Here is an 18,745-nt window from a genome sequence, read left to right as displayed (position 1 = left end):
CACGTGTCGCACCACTCAACCCAAATCGGCTATTAGAGGCCACAATACGTCCTGGATGTAGTTTTGTTTGCACCTCAAATGCACATACATTCCAGTTGATTTCAGTATTGGCGAGTCTTTTCACGCATGAATCGGTAGCCGACTGCAAATGAGAGAGAAGCGTCCCCCGACGGCGTGCGCGCCAGCCGTGCGCGGACTACGCGTGCACTCCACGCTCAGCCGCCCCCTTGGGCGGATATTAGAGTTGTAAAAGGAGGGGCTTGGAATTTGTTGACCCGGCGGTGGTCGAAGAGAGCAAGGGAGCCAAGATGACGCAACTTGTACGAAATATTGACGGAAACACGTAAAATATGTCGCATAAGTGGAGGACTCGTCATAACAGTAAGAACGTACTTTTGGACTTTCACCCTCTGCCTTTGAATGTAATGTAGTGCGTGTGTGTGTGTGTGTTTCAAATATATCTATGTATGTATGTCATAATTCAATGAATTCATGTATGTACACTATTTCATCAATTATTTAATTCATTTATGTATGGTTTTATAAAGTTGCAGCCTCATTTTTAGGTCCCATAATGGCCATTGGTTAGAATAGAAGATACACTCAACTCTTTGTATGTGTGTGTGTGTATCAAGTGTCAACAGGTGTCATGCAAGAATCTCTCGCTGAGAAACTCACATGGTGAAACAAAATTCTTATACTGTTTTAACAAATGTTAATTGAATCTTTTCCCGCCATATGGCTCAATGAAAAAACAAAATGGCAGAGATTATTATCATTTGCCATTATTTGCCAGCAAGTGTCCCTCATCATAGCAAAAACGCCAGCACTGGTTTTTCAACTCATTGGCAAAAAAAAAAGAAAGAAAACGGTTTTAGTCATCAATCTTACAGTCATGGATTGTCATTCGGCTCTATCACAGTCATAATCACACAAAGTTAATTACAAAGGCATTGTGCAGAACGAATGAAGGGATTCTCAACGTGTGTCCCGCACATCTGTGTGATGTGGAAAGCGGATGTGACCTCACTGACGTGAAAGGTGCTCACCTCCCTCGGAGCCGTACTCGAACAGTCAAAAAAAAAAAAGATCACTTCTAGCTGGGTTGCATTTCCTATCGCAGGTTGTGGACAGATTTGCATTGTGACAGTTCTTTCATCGGTAGCTAGGCGTGCTACAAATCTTAGCCATCCATCCCTGTTTCAGAACCGCTTATCTTCACAAGCATCGCCCCGTGTTCTGGAGCCGATCCCGGCGGTCTTGATTTTGTACTCAAAAAAGATCCAAAATAGGATCCGATGATCTTTAGAGGCAAGTTGACGGCTCTTGCCAAAGGCATGGAGCCATGCCTAAGCATTGAATTGAGGTGAAAAAATGTATTTTGATGACATTCTGTTGTTGTGCGGAGTATCAGTCAAGCGAATGGAGTTTCCAATGTTCCAACTAGGTTGCTGAACTGGGTGCTATGTCAACAGAAGGTGCACATGCATGAATGGTAGTAGATAAGCACAACCCTAAGCAGCTGCACTCCCGCCCCCGTTATATCATGATGCACTCAGAAGGTTGACTGCTTGTTCGGTTCATAAAGGATAGGGGCAGCAGCGCACATGGCAAAAGGCCATTGGCTCGCAAATTACGCAACAAGAAATTGTAACAATGTTGCTAAAAGGCTAAAATGGTCGAGAAAACTACTCAGAGGAAAAAATAAAAGCGTCCAAAGTTCAGAAGGGCTTCGTTTAGTAACGCGACTCCCTGTTTGTGGGACAACTGCAGAACATTCGTGACTAAGGTATTTGCATTTGTTGCCCCGTGCCTACATGGGCGACTGGCTCCGCCTTCAGCCTCTGAGGGCCGTCACTCATTTTGGAGATCGCAGCAATGTTGCTGATGATGAGAAGAATTACCACATCCAAAGTACATCCATCTGTTCGTCCATGCCAACACTAATTGCACATCCGAAAGCGTCGGTCCAAAAAAAAATGTTCTCGGAAAATGTTGTATGTAACCCAAATTGTACGTAAATAGGAGCATTCATAACGAGAGAACCCACTGTATTTGGAGATGGAATAATCCAAAATGAAAAGTGAGCTAAAGACAACATTTGAAGGACCCGACTGCAGATGTTTGGTCTTTCTCCAATACAACCTTCCTGGGGTTGACAGATCACGGGGTGAACACTTTTGGCGTCAGAAAGCTGCATCAGCCTGAAAAAGGATCAAGGGGAGGCACACGTATTCATCTCATCTACTTTCTGTGTTACATTGCATTTGATTGGATACGTTGCATGATATACAGTCTTTGACCTGACTGCATATGTCCCCCCCGCCACCCTCCACACCTGCACAATTGGCCTCCTAAGAATCCCCCCCCCCCCCCCCCCCAAGAGATTTCCTCTCCTCGAAAACCCTCATCGAGCCTGCGCCACCGGGCATATTGTCGACAGATTCGTACACTTCAAGCGCAGCCTTTTTCTTTTGTCTTTTTTTTTTTTTTTACCTGACACAGCATAACATTTGCCGTAAGCCAACAACCACAACAGTTAAGCATTTAATCTTGTATTTGGACGGAAGTAGGATATTTAAAAAAAACAAACAACCCCCCCCCCAAAAAAAACAAACACATTCTGTTAATATTTGTTAACAAGAGCCTCTCGGCTGTAACAAACATATCAGGTCTGCGGGGAAGTTCAGTGTAATCTCTCACTGCCACTCCTCCCGGAATTGCCCAATAGACTTGCCTCCTTGCCTCCACACTGCGCGCACATGCTTTGTGTACCGGTATATACATAATAGTGGAGTGCACCCGTTGCATGGAGCCCAGTTCACTCTTGACTTGTTCTGCGTCACTACACTCCAGTCAGATGCTCAAGTTGGGATTCCTTCCTCGAATTTTTGGTAAGACTAAATCATTTTTTTTTTCTTGCTTGGTTTTGTCCCTGGGCATCTTTTATGACTGTGCAGTGTGCCAAGTAAGTTTTCTCATGGCACGAATGGTTTCCCGTCAGCTCTGGCGTATGTTTGTCGCTATACTCGGGCCCTTTCGTAGTCTTTTGCCGGGACACTTTTGGTACATTCCCTAAAGGTTTTGATCCTTTAGTCTGCTGGGGAGTCAGAAATGGTTGACACGGCACCATCGTCACAGTCGACTGATTCATATCTGATGATAAGATAATTCCGAATAATGACCGTAGTTTCCAAATCCTATTCCCTGAGAAATTGAGTAGCCATTTCTGCAGATTTGCAACCACATGAAAGTAGTGGTCCAGACACGCATTTCCATCCTGATTTTTAACTGCGCCTAGTGGGATGGTGTTGATTTGGCCATTTGGAATGCACTCTCCGGTATAAGTCGGTTGAAGTTGCTATTTGCTCTCATATGATTTCATTCATTTGAATACTTTGGTCATTGGAGCGCTTTGACATGTTGTTCGTTCCTCATAAACTTGACAAAAGATAGCGCCCTAACCATGTTGTATTGAATCGTAATCCCACTGAATGGAACCAAATGTGATTGTTGCACTTGAAAGAGTGCTATTGAATCAAGTGGCAGAGGAGATTCATGTTAAGCCGGAAAAAAGTGAATTTTACTTTTCCAAGTATGTGAAGGATGACTTCAAAGGGACACACTCAATGACCACGCTCCTCGTCATTGTCATCTTAAATACTTGTAGCGGGTTAGCGGTCAGGGGATGTTGCTTTCCATTCCAATTCCTCTTATGTACAGCAGCAGCCTGTGTTGTTGCCCCCCCCCAACCCTCCATGCCCCCACCAACAGTTAATCTCATCGCACAAAAGGCCACTTTGTTACAGCAGCTGCTTTGCTACAAAATGCAAATCTACGACCAGTTTTTTTTTTAAATACTTTGTCTCCGTTCTTTCTTAGGAAACAGCGTTCACATCATTTGATCAAGTGTGCATTCCCCCCCCCCCCCCCTATTTTCTGGTCTCTTAATTGAACTAAGCATGAGGTCCAAGAAAATGAGCGCGGGTCATGCGTTTGGAAAGTGTCGCCTCGGTCTTTTCAACCACCTCACCATCTGTCCCCCCCCCTCCCCAAACCCTCACGGCTCAACTCACCCTGTCCCTCTCTGCCTGTCACATGCTCTATTCACAGCATAGAAAAGTTTCTGGATTAGGGCAGAATTAACACAAAGCGACAACGCCACTCCAGCGACATTCCCAAACAACACTTGACGAGGCAGAGGAGGGACGGCGACTGAGAGAGTGACGCGACACGGTGAAGGCACTCGAGCAAAGGCCACCGGAGAAAAAGCTTCCAACTTTTGATTGCGAGAGGCAGACGAGTACACCCGAGAGACGGCGGGAGCATCAGAGAGGCGGGGATCTTTGGCCACAAGGTCCTGAAGGATGGAAGAGAAGCAGGTTGCCGGGATCCTGGTAAGTTCAGTGATCATATACACTTTAAAAAAAAAAAAAAGCACTCAACAAATCCCCTCTGATCAGTGATATGGTCAAGAAGGAAATATGTTACTGAGAGAGGCCCGTGCTCTTCGGCGAAACTCTAAATAGAGAAATAGAGATTTGGCTCTGTTGGCACTCACGTCACCACTTGCTTTATCATTCTTTCCCCGTTTCGTCCAAGTCCTCTGGTCCATCTTAAGAAAAAAAAAAAAAGATGACAGACGTACACCTCAGCACTCTTTTGACATTCACGCTCGTCTGAAGCCGAGCTTCTCTCCATAATGCCATTTTGTCTATTCCTCTCCACCGTTTCCGGCTCAACAAGCTCAAATACGTGCACTTTTTTAGCTTCAAACGAGAATATTATCGGTCTTTCCTGCTTGTTTCTCTCCCTCTCTCTCTCCCTCGGTTCTAAATACAAGGAGGTAGTTGAAGACCCGAAGATAAGGTTTCTGCTTTCAGAGCCTCCTGAGAGTGCGAGTGGACGATTGAACCGCAATCTCCGGAATAGTTATAAACTGCTGAAAAGCAAATAACTTTGTCGAAATTGAGGTAGGGAGTAAGTTTCACTTTAAAATCTTTGCGCTTATGGATGACTTTTGGAGAGCAAAACAAAAACAAGTAAATAAAAAATAGGTGATAACTAATTACATCAGTTCATAATTACGAATGATCAAAGGAAATCAGCTCAAAGCTCAACCCGGCAGAACTTAAAACACGGACTAAGCAAAGACGGAAGTGGGTTTTTAACCCGATTAAGTATGTGGTGTCGGGAGGCAAAATAACAAGGCCAAAGTGGAGCCAAACATTGTCTTAACGGCACAACCTTTTTCATCTCACCAGTATTTTTATAGCCACACTGCTACCTAGTGTACAGTCAGAGAACATAACAAAGTACCTACGGACACCCATGTCACTTACAATCAATCCAGCCTGTAAAGAAAGATGCCTGTGTTGTATGTCTCTCGGTGCCCAAGATGCTTAGGCCATTTTTAGGCATGGATTTCTAAAAGTTAACAATATTATTATTACTATTATTATTATTATTGTATCGGAGTTTCTGTTGTGAAATACTGATGTTGAGTTGCTTCACACAAAGACATGAAAAGAAAATAGGGTAAAGTGCCCACCTCTGTAACAGTACGGCAAATAATGAAAGAAGATTAAAAAATAATAACTTTGAATTGTTATAAAAATGCATTTGTCCGAAGAAGGCGCCTCTGTATAACCGCCTTGGTCCGAATAGACTCCTCGTCAACTCTCGAGTTTAGGCGGGGGTAGAAATACGGCATGGTGTGTTCCTTGCTTCTAGTTCACAATTTCCCTGACACGTTGAGATGAAGATACAAGGTGCATAAAAACAAGTGTGTTTTTCAGAACTAAGTGTGTGCTTGGGGGGTGGTGAGGGGGTTGAATATGTTAATCATTGTATTCCTCCTAAGTCAGGGACTTATCAAAGCTCATTGTGCATGACTGGTTTGTGTTCACGTCATCCAAATGTACATTTTCTCAGCAGAGCAAGGCTTGGAAGGTAAAATAAAAATTAAAAAAAAAAACATGTCAGGCTTATCTGTGGAGGTGAACATCACACGGATGATGGCTGTATAACAACCTCTGAAATGATTGTTGGCGACCAATGAATTTTATAAATCATGAGTGTGCTCTATACTGCGATGCGCTCATGTCTGAATATACAGCAGATAAAATCAAGTTCATAAGACAGGTGGGGGTGTGAGATAAGCACAACGAAGGCTGAATTTTGCAGTCGCAGACTGTAAATGTTATTTGAGTCAAAATTAACTAAATATTATATATCATATATAATATTTATATATTCATTCACCTTCCGAGCCGCTTGATCCTCACTAGGGTCGCGGGGGGTGCTGGAGCCTATCCCAGCTGTCTTCGGGCAGTAGGCGGGGGACACCCTGAATCGGTTGCCAGCCAATCGCAGGGCACACAGAAACGAGCAACCATTCACACTCACACCTAGGGACAATTTAGAGTGTTCAATCAGCCTGCCACGCATGTTTTTGGAATGTGGGAGGAAACCGGAGCACCCGGAGAAAACCCACGCAGGCCCGGGGAGAACAGGCAAACTCCACACAGGCAGGCCGGAGCTGGAATCGAACCCGGTACCTCTGCACTGTGAAGCCGACGTGCTAACCACTGGACTACCGGGCCGCCCATATTTATATATAAATATATATATTTTATATCATAAATATATAGGATGTACAGGAACCTCAGGGTGCCAAGTGATGCCCACACACAAATCGTTTGTGTTTTGGACACTGTGTGCGTGTGTGTGTGTGTGTATGTGTGTGTCTGTGAGTGTGTGAGTGCCCGTCCTCCCGTCACCAAGTGACACTGCATTGATTGTCTTCTTTTCCATTCTTCTTTTCTATCTGCTTCTCTTTTCTCATTTGTATCAACATCATTCATTGGATTCATTTTTAAATGTACTTTGATTTGTTGGTAGTTCGATAGTTCTGTTCTCAGTAGTGCTTGATTACACCCTGGCTGAATCAATTCACGCTGTTACAAACCGTTGGTGGATGGACCCATCAGTGTAAATCTTCTTAACACACAGGGCACTCGCTTCCTGCTTGGCTGGTAGAATTTTGTCGCCTCTCCTACTGCCCAAACTTAATTCCCGTTTCGAAGGGAGACGCGCACCGTTAATCACCCCGCATTGGAGTGTCTTTGGCCGGTGTGGAAGCCGCCACTTCCACTGAACAGATGAGTAGACGGTGCACTGGCATAAGCATTTATAGGATGTGTAGATATTTTTTTTACTCCCGGTTACTTATTTCCATGTCTTTTTTTTTCCTCCTTAGATGTTTTGTACTTATGAGGATGCATGAGTGGGGAGGAAAAGGGGGAGTTGACTTGTGGTTTTGAGTCAGTACAGTCGAACCAATGTACACAAAAAAGTGAAAAGGCCTTTCGTTACGCTAACTGTCCCCTCGACCTTCCCCTCTGTTGCTTAGCAACGCAACAATCAACTCATAGGTTGTTGTACTTCCGGGGCACGGTGCACATGGTCTGAAAACATGTCTGGTAAATGGAAGCAAATCTCGCCGTCTGTCAAGGCTGAAATTGTCTCTCACTTTCGAAAGGGAGTCTCCCGGACCAAGCTCAGCAGAGACTACCAAGTCGATGATGAGCCAGGAGCCAAAATGAAGCCATTCGGTCACAGGCCACATTTTGAACAAAACGACTAGTGGCTGCATGCTCTGTTTTCCTAGTCCATTCTTAAAATGCTCTAATTGCACAATTCTTGTGTACCCTCGATGTGTGTGTTTTTTTTTTTTTTTTTTTTGCATGTGCACCCGCATTCAGTGGGTGCCTGAGGCGCCACGGCTAATGTGTACTGTAGGCTGTGAAGTGGAAGGAAAAAGAAAAGAAATAGCTCTACACCTCCCCGGGGGTCACAATGCACACTGACAGATGTCATACTCGCATCAAGTTCACAACACACAGGCGCCTTTTTCAAATTCCAACACAGATTTGTGCTTATCCTACAAGCTCACTTGGCTGTATTTAAATATCCCAATTTTCTCTACAGCCCAGGGCAGGCTACCGAGTAAAATACAGGTTTAAATCTTTTTTTTTTTTCAATGTGCATACCGAGAATCACAAAAATAAGATCAACAGTATATTTAACAAGTTTACTGCATGGCATATATGATTAGTGTCCACTCGCTATAGGTACATTTCAACAATTACTAGCGCTCCCCTCCAATTTGTGATGACGTCACGGACATACCGAGTTAGCAGTCAGCCAGTTCAGTTGAGAGCAGTGCTCAGCAACCGTGTTGACTGCATTTGGGTTGAGTGGGAAACAAACAGATGTGAATGAAGAGAGAAAAATGCTGTGCGGGCATTTGCGGGGGGTTGAAGAGTTTTTGTGTGTCTGAGGATTTGTGTGTCTGAGCTCACCCACCTGATTGAGCAGCCGCGAAGGGGAACCGAGCGCTGGCAGCCGTAAGGGTCGGAGGTAGCGCTGAGGGCAAAGGTAATTACAGTACATAGGACGCAGACAGATGTAGCGGGCATTGACAGAGTGACAGAGTCATAGATTGTCTGACGGGTCAAATAGAGAGTGGCCAGAGTTTGCAATTGCGCACATTGGTATCATTGACCACTGGCCAAACGAGGCAGTTTCACACTGTGCATGGCACAGTTGTACAGGACAGTGGTGATCTCATAGAAGCTAATTGCACAGAAAGTAATACGGGTTGACGATCAGGCACAGAAGTAGGTTCCGCAGGGCGCGGGCATCACAACAGTGAAGTCGATGTCGTGAGCAACAGGTGATCATAGCGGGTAAACATGGTTGTAGAGTGCACAGGAGAGGGAACAGGACACACATAGCTTAGGTATGTAGGCACATTGGTTATAGGATAGACCAGGGGGTGACTAAATCTGGTCCTCTGGAGGAGCCCGTTTCAGATGTTTGCCTCTTCCAACGAAGCCGATTCAAATAATCAGGATCGTTCTCAGGCTTGTGCAAAGCTCGCTGATGAGGTTTACGCTGCTTGCAAATACTTTTGCCACAAGCTTCTGTGTTTCATTCACAGGCACGTGAATTTGTAAAAAAAAATGGTTACGTATTGTTGTAAAACAATACATGAGTATTGTATGTACTGTGTTTTTATGCCTTGAAGGTGGCCGGCGGGGAGAGTGGCTCTCCTGCTTAAATGTAATGGATTTTACATCTGTGTGAAAGCTTTTTGTGCTAGAATTTGCTATGCCGCCAAATCATGCTACTGCGATTCGTATGTTTTTCACTGTGGCCAAGATGCAGCCATTTGCGGAATCTCATGGAAGAATCCGGCACGCTGCAAGTGTGCAGTGGAGACTCGCTCAGTTCAGTCGGCCCCACCCCATTCCCGCCCCAGTTGATTGATGCCTGTTCTATGGAGCTTCAACAAAGGCCAAGCCGGTGGAAATCGAGGTCAAGGTCCACAATTGTCCAACGCATCCACAGTTAGTCACAAAAGGAACCCAACAACACTGGAACATAATCTTTAAGGAGGAAAAAAAAGTTGTTCATTCTGCTTTGGACATTTTATTCAGATCGGGCTGTCATGGAGAAACAAAATGGTACATGATTCTCTTCAGCCCGCTCTCGTTTTATGTTTTAGTTGAATGGTGAACAGACTGAAGGACATATTTTTGTGATCGAGAGCTCCTGAACTAATTTACTATCATGTTTGTTTGTTTGTTTGTTTATGATCATGAGATGGAGAAAGAAACCATTTTTGCCATAGTTGAAGACTGCCAGAGACGGCTTTTTGCCCTCCCCATCCTTTGTCGCATTACGAGTGCGTCAGTGACTTCAGCCACGTGTGTCCAACTTCAGTCACATGTACCTTGCTTTCAGTCCCAGCAATGGTCCCATATGTTTGTCAAAATGTGTGTGTTGTGTGCTTTTTCCAGCCCGATTTGTTCCTCTGCTTTCCCTCCGATGAGCCCCGCTCTCCCCGGGGGTCCAAGGCCGAAGCCTCACGCTATTTATACAGACCCAACAGCTGGGGCCCTCCCAGCCAAAGCGGTGGGGGTCGGGGAATGGGGAGAGAAATTATCATGGAAACTTCAGGTTAAACCAAGCGTTGGAAATGTCTGCTCGCTCACTTTCCCCCCGATCTCGTCTTTCCCTTGATGCTTCTTTTACGTGGGCAGCACTTGGACAAGTACCCAGTGAAACTCAAATAAATCCGACATCAAAGTTGTCAGTTTCTCAGAGCACTGATGTTCATTTGTTTCACTTCCTCTGTGAAGCGCAGGGGACTTGGTCATGCTCAACAAGAAATGTAGATTTTCATCCAGCCATCGGCGCACGTCAACATAGTGCGTCCTTTTTGTCCGCTCAACAAAACCAACCCGCTGTTGCAAAACGGAGCTCTTTGAGTTGCACCCAACCTTCTTCTCAGTGGCTCTGACAGCGCGTGTCCCGTTTTGACCCTCGACCCTGCAAATGGGTGTCCTTACTGCCCTAGCCATCTTTAGCGCTAGCCCGCCTTCACTTGTGTCATTCTGTCTTCTCTCGGACTGCTCTGCAAAAAGAAAGGAGATCGGTCGTACGGGTACTTCTTTCATTTGAGGGCCTTTGTCGTAGTGAGACGTCCCATCGCAGGCTTGCTAGGCTCATGAGAGGTGAAGTGATATTAGCTTAATTACTTTAAAGGACATAAATCCTGATTGAGGAAGATGTAATCAGTGTAACTCCAAATTGGCCTTATTTGAGTTTGAGTTTTTAGTGGAAAAGCACCCCCCCCCCCTCCCATAGATATTACATGACACCAAGTCATGCGGTGCCATTTCTTTCTTTCTGGATGGATGGATGGATGATTGTTTTTGCTAAACACGTCGTCATTCATTCGATTCACGCGTTGTTTTCATTTCAGCTCGAAAGCCGACTTGCAACTTTCACTCTGAAAAAAAAGTCACCTCGTCATGCTCAGTGAAATATGAAAGAACATCCCGTTCATAGGAAGCGACTTTTGGTTAATATGTACAGTTAATACGACAACTTTCAATCGCCAAACACTTTTGTTGACAAAAGCTCGGCTCAAACATTCACTGCACTGTGATACAAATAGTAACTTTGGCCATGTTTCTGTTTCTCGGTACCGTTATACTTTCTGCCTGGTACAACTACAAACATGCCTGGTAAACATCGTCTGTAAAAGGCTGAAATTGTCTCTGACTTTGGAAAGGAAGCTCAGCCGATGGCGGGTAACATTTGCTGACCCAATGTTTTCGCAGATGAAGTACGAACGTTACAGTTGTTGGTTTCGTGCCTTACAAATTTGTAATGGACGTATTTACACTGTATTACATGTTCATGTTTTTACATCGATAAATGTTCATACTATATTATACTTCGCAGTTGCGGGCCATTTTAATGGAAAAGGTGACTACGAACTATCGTTATGCTGTACAGATTCGTTATATAAATCGTAACTGTAAATTCCAACACCGCTTATCTGATCTGGATGTAAATATCCTCAAATTACATCTCAGAGTCTGAATTTAAACTGGTGGGAGGCACGTATGGAAATTGTGGTCATCCTCAAAATAAAGTTGAAAGTTTATGGTTAAATCACATCTGGTTTTTTTTGTTTTTTTAAAATTTCAAATCTGTCGTGGTGGTGGTGTTTGGACCTGTTGAGAATTCAGTCTGTTTACTTCTCATGACTAGAAAAGTCTTTTGGTTTGATCATTATCAACCCTCGTTTAGTAAATCTGTTGGGGCTGCTCGCCGCACCTGACCTCGCGGTTGTCGCCGTCGTTAAGTGCGAATTATTTATTTATTTTGAAATCTCAGCACTTTGGACGGTGCAAGTATTTGCCAAAGATTCCACGATGTGATTTTGAGGCTTTAAATAGGCCACGAATGAATCGTCTTGCCATGTTCTCGCATCTCTCGTGAAACGTTGTTGTTCAATGTTTCTTTCAACACCCATCAGACCGTCAGATCAGTGACCCGTTGACTTTGACAAAGGAGACCGGGGAGGAGGGCTGTGCTCTCAGCATGATGCGGCGGAGGGTGTATGTGTGTGTTTGGTGTGCAGGGGGGTGGGCGGTGGGCATTGGCAATGTCAGGTTGTAGAGACAGACGAGGATTTGGAAGAGTCAAGTGCCACTGAAAGGGAGTTGTTGGTGGTCTTCAGAGTTGCAGCAGCTGCCTCTGAAAACAAGTGGAAGAAATTAGAGAAAGAGCTCGAAGGGGGGGCAGGCGATCCTGACGTCACTTTTTTGTTTCTTAACTTTAATCTGTTGAGAGAGAAGAGGAAAAGGAGCGCTTGGCTGCTGCCCATACGTACTCTAGACCCAAAGTACTTTATTCTGCCAATCAGTGTACAATTTCCACACAACACACGGACCCCACCGATTCCTCCGTCCGCCCGCCTCTCCTGCTTATGTATTCCGGCAAGGTACTGGAGTGACAACAGGCCATTCATTGTGGAGGTAGCAGAGAAAGACTGTGGATGTTTCCTGCGTCTTTTTTTTTTCCCGCAAGGAGGGCAGGGGCAGGAAAAAAAGCGGGAGGTGGATGCGGCGGAGAGGAGAACAAGGCGCATATTCCCGAAATGGTGAAATACAACTGAAAAAAAGGGGGTCAGAAAAGAGAAAGTAAATCAATGAGCGGAGCAAGAGAAGGCGAGAGAGCGGGGTGAGTAAAAGCTAAGAGGGCGAGGGGAGGGGGAATGGGGATCACAGAATGAGGGAGGGGGTATGGGGAGAGAGAGCGGGGCTGCCATGCCGAATGAGCGAGAGAGGCGGAGAGGAAACCGAGCGCCATCCGATGAAATGAGGTGAAAGTAATTCCGCATTAATCAAGCCGGAGCAAAAGGGAGCAAATCCTGTGTTTTCTGCCCTCTCGTTTGCCGAGGACCTGAGAGGCAAGGTGTGAATGACGGCACCTACAGGGTCCAGCTGAGTAGCACCACTGGATCACAGCATCACATCATGTCTGAATCCAACACCGTTGCTGCTCCCACTGCAGACCAGGTCAGTTCCAGATGTTTGACTTTTTTTTTTCTTTATAAAGTACGATGAATCGCATCACTTTTGGCTCTCGGCAGCGGAGAAAGCCCGATGGCTCTAACTTCTACAAAGCAGAGTTCCGGTCAGAGGTGAACTGTGTGTAGATCCTAATTTGAAAGTAGTTAGAGGCAGTTTATAGGAGCAACCGAGTCGAGCGCGTTTCTTCGACTATCAAAGAAACGATTGTTTTGCCCGGAGCTGCCTGGACAACGGCACAGGCTCCTGAAAGAATTGAATTCATCAAGACGAGCTATTGTCGCCGCCGCCTTATTTTTCGGTGATCATTCAGGGGGTCTGTGACGACTCAATACCCCCCGCGCCACGTGAGGAGGGGGACGCAGCTCTTTAAAAACCCGACCACGTGTGGCGGCCCTGAAAAGTTTTTATAAGTAATTGCAGTGGGAAGTCCGGGCTCGCACTGTGAGGGATGGGACTGGTAAGGAAGTGGGCCGTACCGCCGTGTGTGTGAATGAGAGTGACGGAGTAGAAAAGTAGAAGGGTCCAGAAAAGGACCGCATTTATGCTGCCCCGGTGCCCACCCCACCCACAAGCCGCTATCATCAAACACCTTGGCCCAGGCGGCCCCTTTTCTCCCAACTGACAATTAAATTGTCTGCTCAGCTCGAGATACAGTAAACATCTTATTTATCAAACGCCGCTTCAAACCTAAAAGCGTGTTGCGACGCTCTGAGCTAAGGCCCCGTCTCCCGTTTCCGATAGCTGCAGTCGCGACTTGAGTCAGCTTTCCGGAGATCGGTGGGCAAATACTAACGCTTGCACACACACACACTGAGGCATAAACGCACACTCCAGAGTTTTCGGGCAAGCTCCGGCCTCACACACATTGTGAAGCTTTTTTTTCTTCTCTGGTCAGGAGCGGCAGTATGGAAGCTGTCAACATTAAGATACTTGGCCCACTTTCTCGGATAAGAAAAGCCTTCGTGCATCACTTTGATCGATTAGAAAGTACAAATATCAGAATTTGAATCTGCTTTCCCAACGGTCGTGTGCGATCATCCAGTTTCTCAAATGATGCGATATTTCTAAATACGTTTAAATGCAGCCAACGTTTCCTCAATTGTCAATGGCATATTTAAAGCCCTCCTCAAAACTCACTTGTATTCGTTGGCGTTCGACTCGGCATGACTTGGATTTGTTCTTGATTTTATTGCTTGGTGCTTTCTACCGCCTTTATTACCGATTTGTCTTACTGTTTATTGTGCATGTTAAATCGCTCCGTGTACAGCACTTGTTTGTTTTGTTTATTAATCATAAAACAGATACAGTAATAATTTGACAGAAAATAAGGTAGATAAAAAAAGTAAAAGGAAAGAAATCAGTCTTCATTCAACACAGTTATGTTCAAGGGAGTAGGATGAAGTAAAAAACTTATCTAGTCCTACCCCGTTATGTGTTTATATCTACTAAATCATTTTTATATCAATCAGAAAAGAAAAAGTAAGAAGTCTCCATTAAGGCTCATACTTTACCCTTAACCGTGATATTTTTACAGCTTTTGGTTTGTATCGGGATTATATACATCCTCACCCTGGCACTCTTGTGTCAATTTTCTCTTGTATTCATAATGGATATTTCAATACCTTTCTCTATTTATCAACTTAGTTCTGATTTATCATTATATTTAATGTTTAGAATTTATCATTTTAACTCTGATTGATGTAGGTTGTTTGTACTATTTTTTTGAATTTGTTTTTGAACTCAGCAAGCGATTTACTCATTTTTAGGTCCGTTTCGAGATTATTCCACAGATTAACACCTTTGCTCGATACACTTCTTTGCTTGATGTTTGTTCTTGTTTTGAGTTTTTTGAATAAGTTGGTACCTCTTAATTCATAATTGCTTACTCGAATTTCGAAAAACCTCTGAATGTTTTGGCAGAGCAGGTTATTGTGTGCTTTGTACATTAATTGGGCGATTTTGTATGCAGCGATGGCTGTTTGAAAGTGCTCTATAAATACCGTTGACTTGACTTGACTTGACTTGACAAACTACTCCGACTTCTGGATCTTACGGCACATACTTTCCCTGACAAAAACCACCCCAAAAAAAAAACAAACTACATTTTGAACGCTCTTTGCGGCTGTATTTACGATCACACACACACACACGAGCAGAAAATGGGATGGAGCCCACCTGTCAGCCGTCATATCAATCGTGATTGTTTTAATTGTGGTCAAGCACTTGAAATGCGTGCATAGCCCTCTCACTGATTTGAAGAGACCACAGTCCATTAAAGCAATTTCCCCCCCAAAAATCAGTGTGCAATTTATCTAGCTCCCCTGCTGACTATAAACACGTTTCAAATTCTTCCTTCCTCACAGCGATAAGCTGAATTTAAGGCCTTTGGACAATTGTCGGACTTCCTCTGATTTCTTGACGTGCTCGAGTAATAATTGAAATAATAAGGATTTCAGACGGACTTGAATTTAATTGAAGTGAGCGCTTGCGGTCAGTTCTGACATCCTCTCCCTGGAATAAAATATTCGATGAGATCATTAGCACTCTCAAACATCCGCGGAGCTAATTGCGCAGTTATTGCTTTTGACTTTGATATATTAAAAAGTGCCTTAGATTGCATATAACTTGCCGTCTATGATGATTGATATTTTTACACGGAGTTGGTCGTCTTCGTGGTGCCTCTAAAAGTCGGCACGCGGTTTTTAGCTCGAGTTAAAGGGTTCACATCTTGAAGAATGTTTTGTTGGTGGTTTTACCTCCGTAGAAATGGGTCATTTCTCCATTGGCAGATAACACCTCGTCATAAGCACTTAGCCTCCTGTATCTCTTTTAATTTTGATCAGATACAGTATGTAGTTCAGTGTTAATCTGGATCTTATTGAAAAAGACGGGGTCACGGCAAGGGTGAGCTTCCAAAAGGACAGATTACTCCGCGCATGGCCATCTTCTGCAGATGCCAGCGAGTCCATTTCTGCTTCGGCAATGTCAAGCACCGTGTGCGCCTCGTTGATTACCCAACACTGTTGAGATATGTACCAGTTGGGAACTCACATGTGGCGGTTGCATGTTGGCTTGAATCACACATCCTGCTATCTGTAAGAGTTGCTCTGCAAGTTCGTTGCTGCGCAAGGTTGTGGTTTTCCTGTGCTTCAGATGTGTGGATGCAAAACAGGATGACCCGTAGACAGATGTCAAGATGGGGGCACTCTCCACTTTCTCTTTCGTTTCTTTACGGTCGATAGCATACAATCAATGACAATGATGCATTGTATAACATAAATCATATTGGTAATATGTTCAGAGTACCTTATACACTTTAGCCCCTCCCAAGAAGAAAAGAAAAATCTTATAATGCTTGAGCGATCGCTCCATCACAGATCTGTTAATACTGTTTCCTCATCAACTGGCGCTGAAAATAAATCATCGTTGTACAAAGACTTTCATTGTCAAGACAATTCCACGGCGCTTTCTCCCTCTTCAGACAAAATATGTCATCATAAACACAGTTCCAGCTCCTAGGACCCCCCCCAAAAAAACATTTGTATTTCTAATCTTAAAAAAGGTCGACCTGTAATTAAATGGAAAGAAAGTCATTTGAAAATGCGTATCGCTTGCTACTATCCGAAGGCCTCATTGCAATGGTTCTCGTGAATGCTTTGAACATCTGTTCCAAGGCCGGCGTTGCATTGAGCTGAATAATTTTTCCCGGAGGTGTTGATTTAGTTGTAATCTGTGGCTGACAATTTGTTGTATTTCTTTTGGTTGCAAACTAAATGATAGTGAATCAACAGTGGTTTGTTTTTCTGCTTGCATCCATCCATCCACCCACCAAGCCAGAGTTTAGCTTCCCACAAATACAAATAGAATTTTTATGTCAAAGTAAATGAACGCAAAGCTGCCGTACGATCTTTCCAATCTCATATGAGAAATTAAAAAAAAAAAGTGCAATACCTAATGGGCTGCCAACAACCACAAACCCAATGTCACTTGACTTACTGCTTGTTGGCCAATGTGAGTACGGTGCTACTCCTACCAGCGATCAAACAAACCAAGTTATGCTTCAACGCGACTGCTTTTGTCGTCTCGCTGCAGATGACTAACTCATTTTTGATTTCTAAATTTTGCCTGCCTTAAAAAGAATCTCATAATGAAAGGATGCGCAAGAAAAGAAAGGTGGCACAACACTCATAATCCGGAACCAAGTGGCATTTAGCTTTTAAACTTGAGTAAACTAATGACTTGGGAAAGACAGCCATACAACAATACATTTCAGCTCCATTGCTCATATAACGTGAAGAGGAAACGTGTGTGTGTGTGTGTGTGTGTGTGTCAGCCAGTGATTATAGTGGAAAGGTTGGGTCGGGGGAGGGGGGTGCAGGTGAACAGCTTGCGTGGGCCAACAACTCCGCGGGCCAGTCCTCGCGCATCACTTGACAGCCATACCCCATGAAGGCCTACGCATAAGTGAACTTGTTAAGCAAATGAGTGAACAAGCAAGTAGAGGAGGGAGGCAGGAGGGGGTTTGGGTGTTGTAGAACGGAGTGGGTGCGGCTGTAACGGTCTGACTGTCTGCAAGGATCACTGCCTGTCAAGTCCCCAATGCTTCCACTGGCACTTTCTGCTGATCAGTCAAAAAGCTCCCAGGATCCATCTCCAGCTCAGCTCATGTCTCGTTGGCTCATTCTCATGTTGACAGTCGCCTCCATTCGAAAAGAGGATCGAATTTAGAGATGATCATCAACACCTTAATGTATGGCTCTTTCTATTTTTACATTGAGAATGCATGTGGCACACAGGGATTGCTAAATGGTCCATTCGTATGACGTTTGCCGCCTTCCCTCAAGACCCATTTTCCATAACATAATCACATTGTCGGCGCAGAAACAATGGTGGGGATCCAAAAAAAGACGGAGAAAGTTGAGGAATGCTCATCAAAGACCTATTTGGACGGGGCGACATCCAAAACAGGCTGCTGGAGGCTCTTGGAGTTGGACTCGAAAGAGTTGCATTCGCGATAAAGGCAGCTTGAGTGAGAATGACAAATTGTAAAAGAACCCCCAAAACAACTCAAAGATATACAGATTCATTTGTTTTAGTCATACCGTGGTCAGGTCCACAATTGTTTTCAGCATCTTGGTTCCGACCTCAGCCCCCATTCCGTTTGCTTCTTAGCCACACCTCCTCTTTCATGACCACGCCCCTCTCCTCACAAAGAAACAGACAAATAGACATAACTAGCCCCATACCACCTCTTCTGGGGAGGTGTTTCAGGACTTGAGCATGCCGTCTTCCATCCTAATTGGATCAGGAAGTCGGTGATGTTGTACGGTCAGACATTATTGGGATCATTCCAAGCTCGTGCTGCTCTTGCAACTTGCTCAAAATAGAACATTTGGTCAAGGTAAGCTACTTGAATTTAAATGTAAATGTAATATTTAAATTTAAAATGTAAATTTCCACAGTGTGGGACAAATAAAGGATATCTTATCTTAATAAGGCTGATCATCAAAAAAAAGTTCAAGAAAGAAAACTACTGGAAATGAAACGCAGGGAAAATAACTGCTATCTACAACTGTCAGCTTGGCAACGAGAAAGTGTTTATGTTCGGACGGTGAACTGAACTTGCTTCAGGAACTGTCTGACTGTTCAGAACTTCGGTGTCCGGATTGCTGCACTTCAGAAAAGGTTCAATGAGAGCTGTCTGAAAAGTGTTTGGAAAAACTTCTGCCTGAAGAAAGAGTACAACTTGGCTAGGGGTATATTGAAAAGCAGATTTAAAAAGC

At 44.3% G+C, this 18,745-nt stretch overlaps 1 protein-coding gene across 5 annotated transcripts in view; it reads left to right on the top strand.

Annotated features, from left to right (window-relative positions):
• The first annotated feature begins 219 nt into the window (after positions 1 to 219).
• The window catches only part of slc6a9 (solute carrier family 6 member 9), a 33,919-nt gene continuing 15,393 nt past the window's right edge, over positions 220 to 18,745 (top strand). The window contains exons 1-3 of one of the 5 annotated variants that reach the window (XM_052088767.1): positions 220 to 381; positions 4,114 to 4,397; positions 12,829 to 12,947. In XM_052088767.1, coding sequence (XP_051944727.1) covers positions 12,906 to 12,947 — 42 coding nt within the window. In that variant the 5' untranslated portion in view covers positions 220 to 381; positions 4,114 to 4,397; positions 12,829 to 12,905. Of the gene's footprint in view, positions 382 to 2,738; positions 2,895 to 4,113; positions 4,398 to 12,681; positions 12,948 to 18,198; positions 18,364 to 18,745 lie in introns of those variants that run through there. The other 4 variants (XM_052088765.1, XM_052088768.1, XM_052088766.1 and 1 more) reach the window with 4 other exon arrangements.

Source organism: Hippocampus zosterae, chromosome 15 (assembly GCF_025434085.1).
Source record: "Hippocampus zosterae strain Florida chromosome 15, ASM2543408v3, whole genome shotgun sequence".
Classification (NCBI taxonomy): Eukaryota; Metazoa; Chordata; class Actinopteri; order Syngnathiformes; family Syngnathidae; genus Hippocampus; species Hippocampus zosterae.
This window is presented reverse-complemented; position numbering and strand designations above follow the sequence as displayed.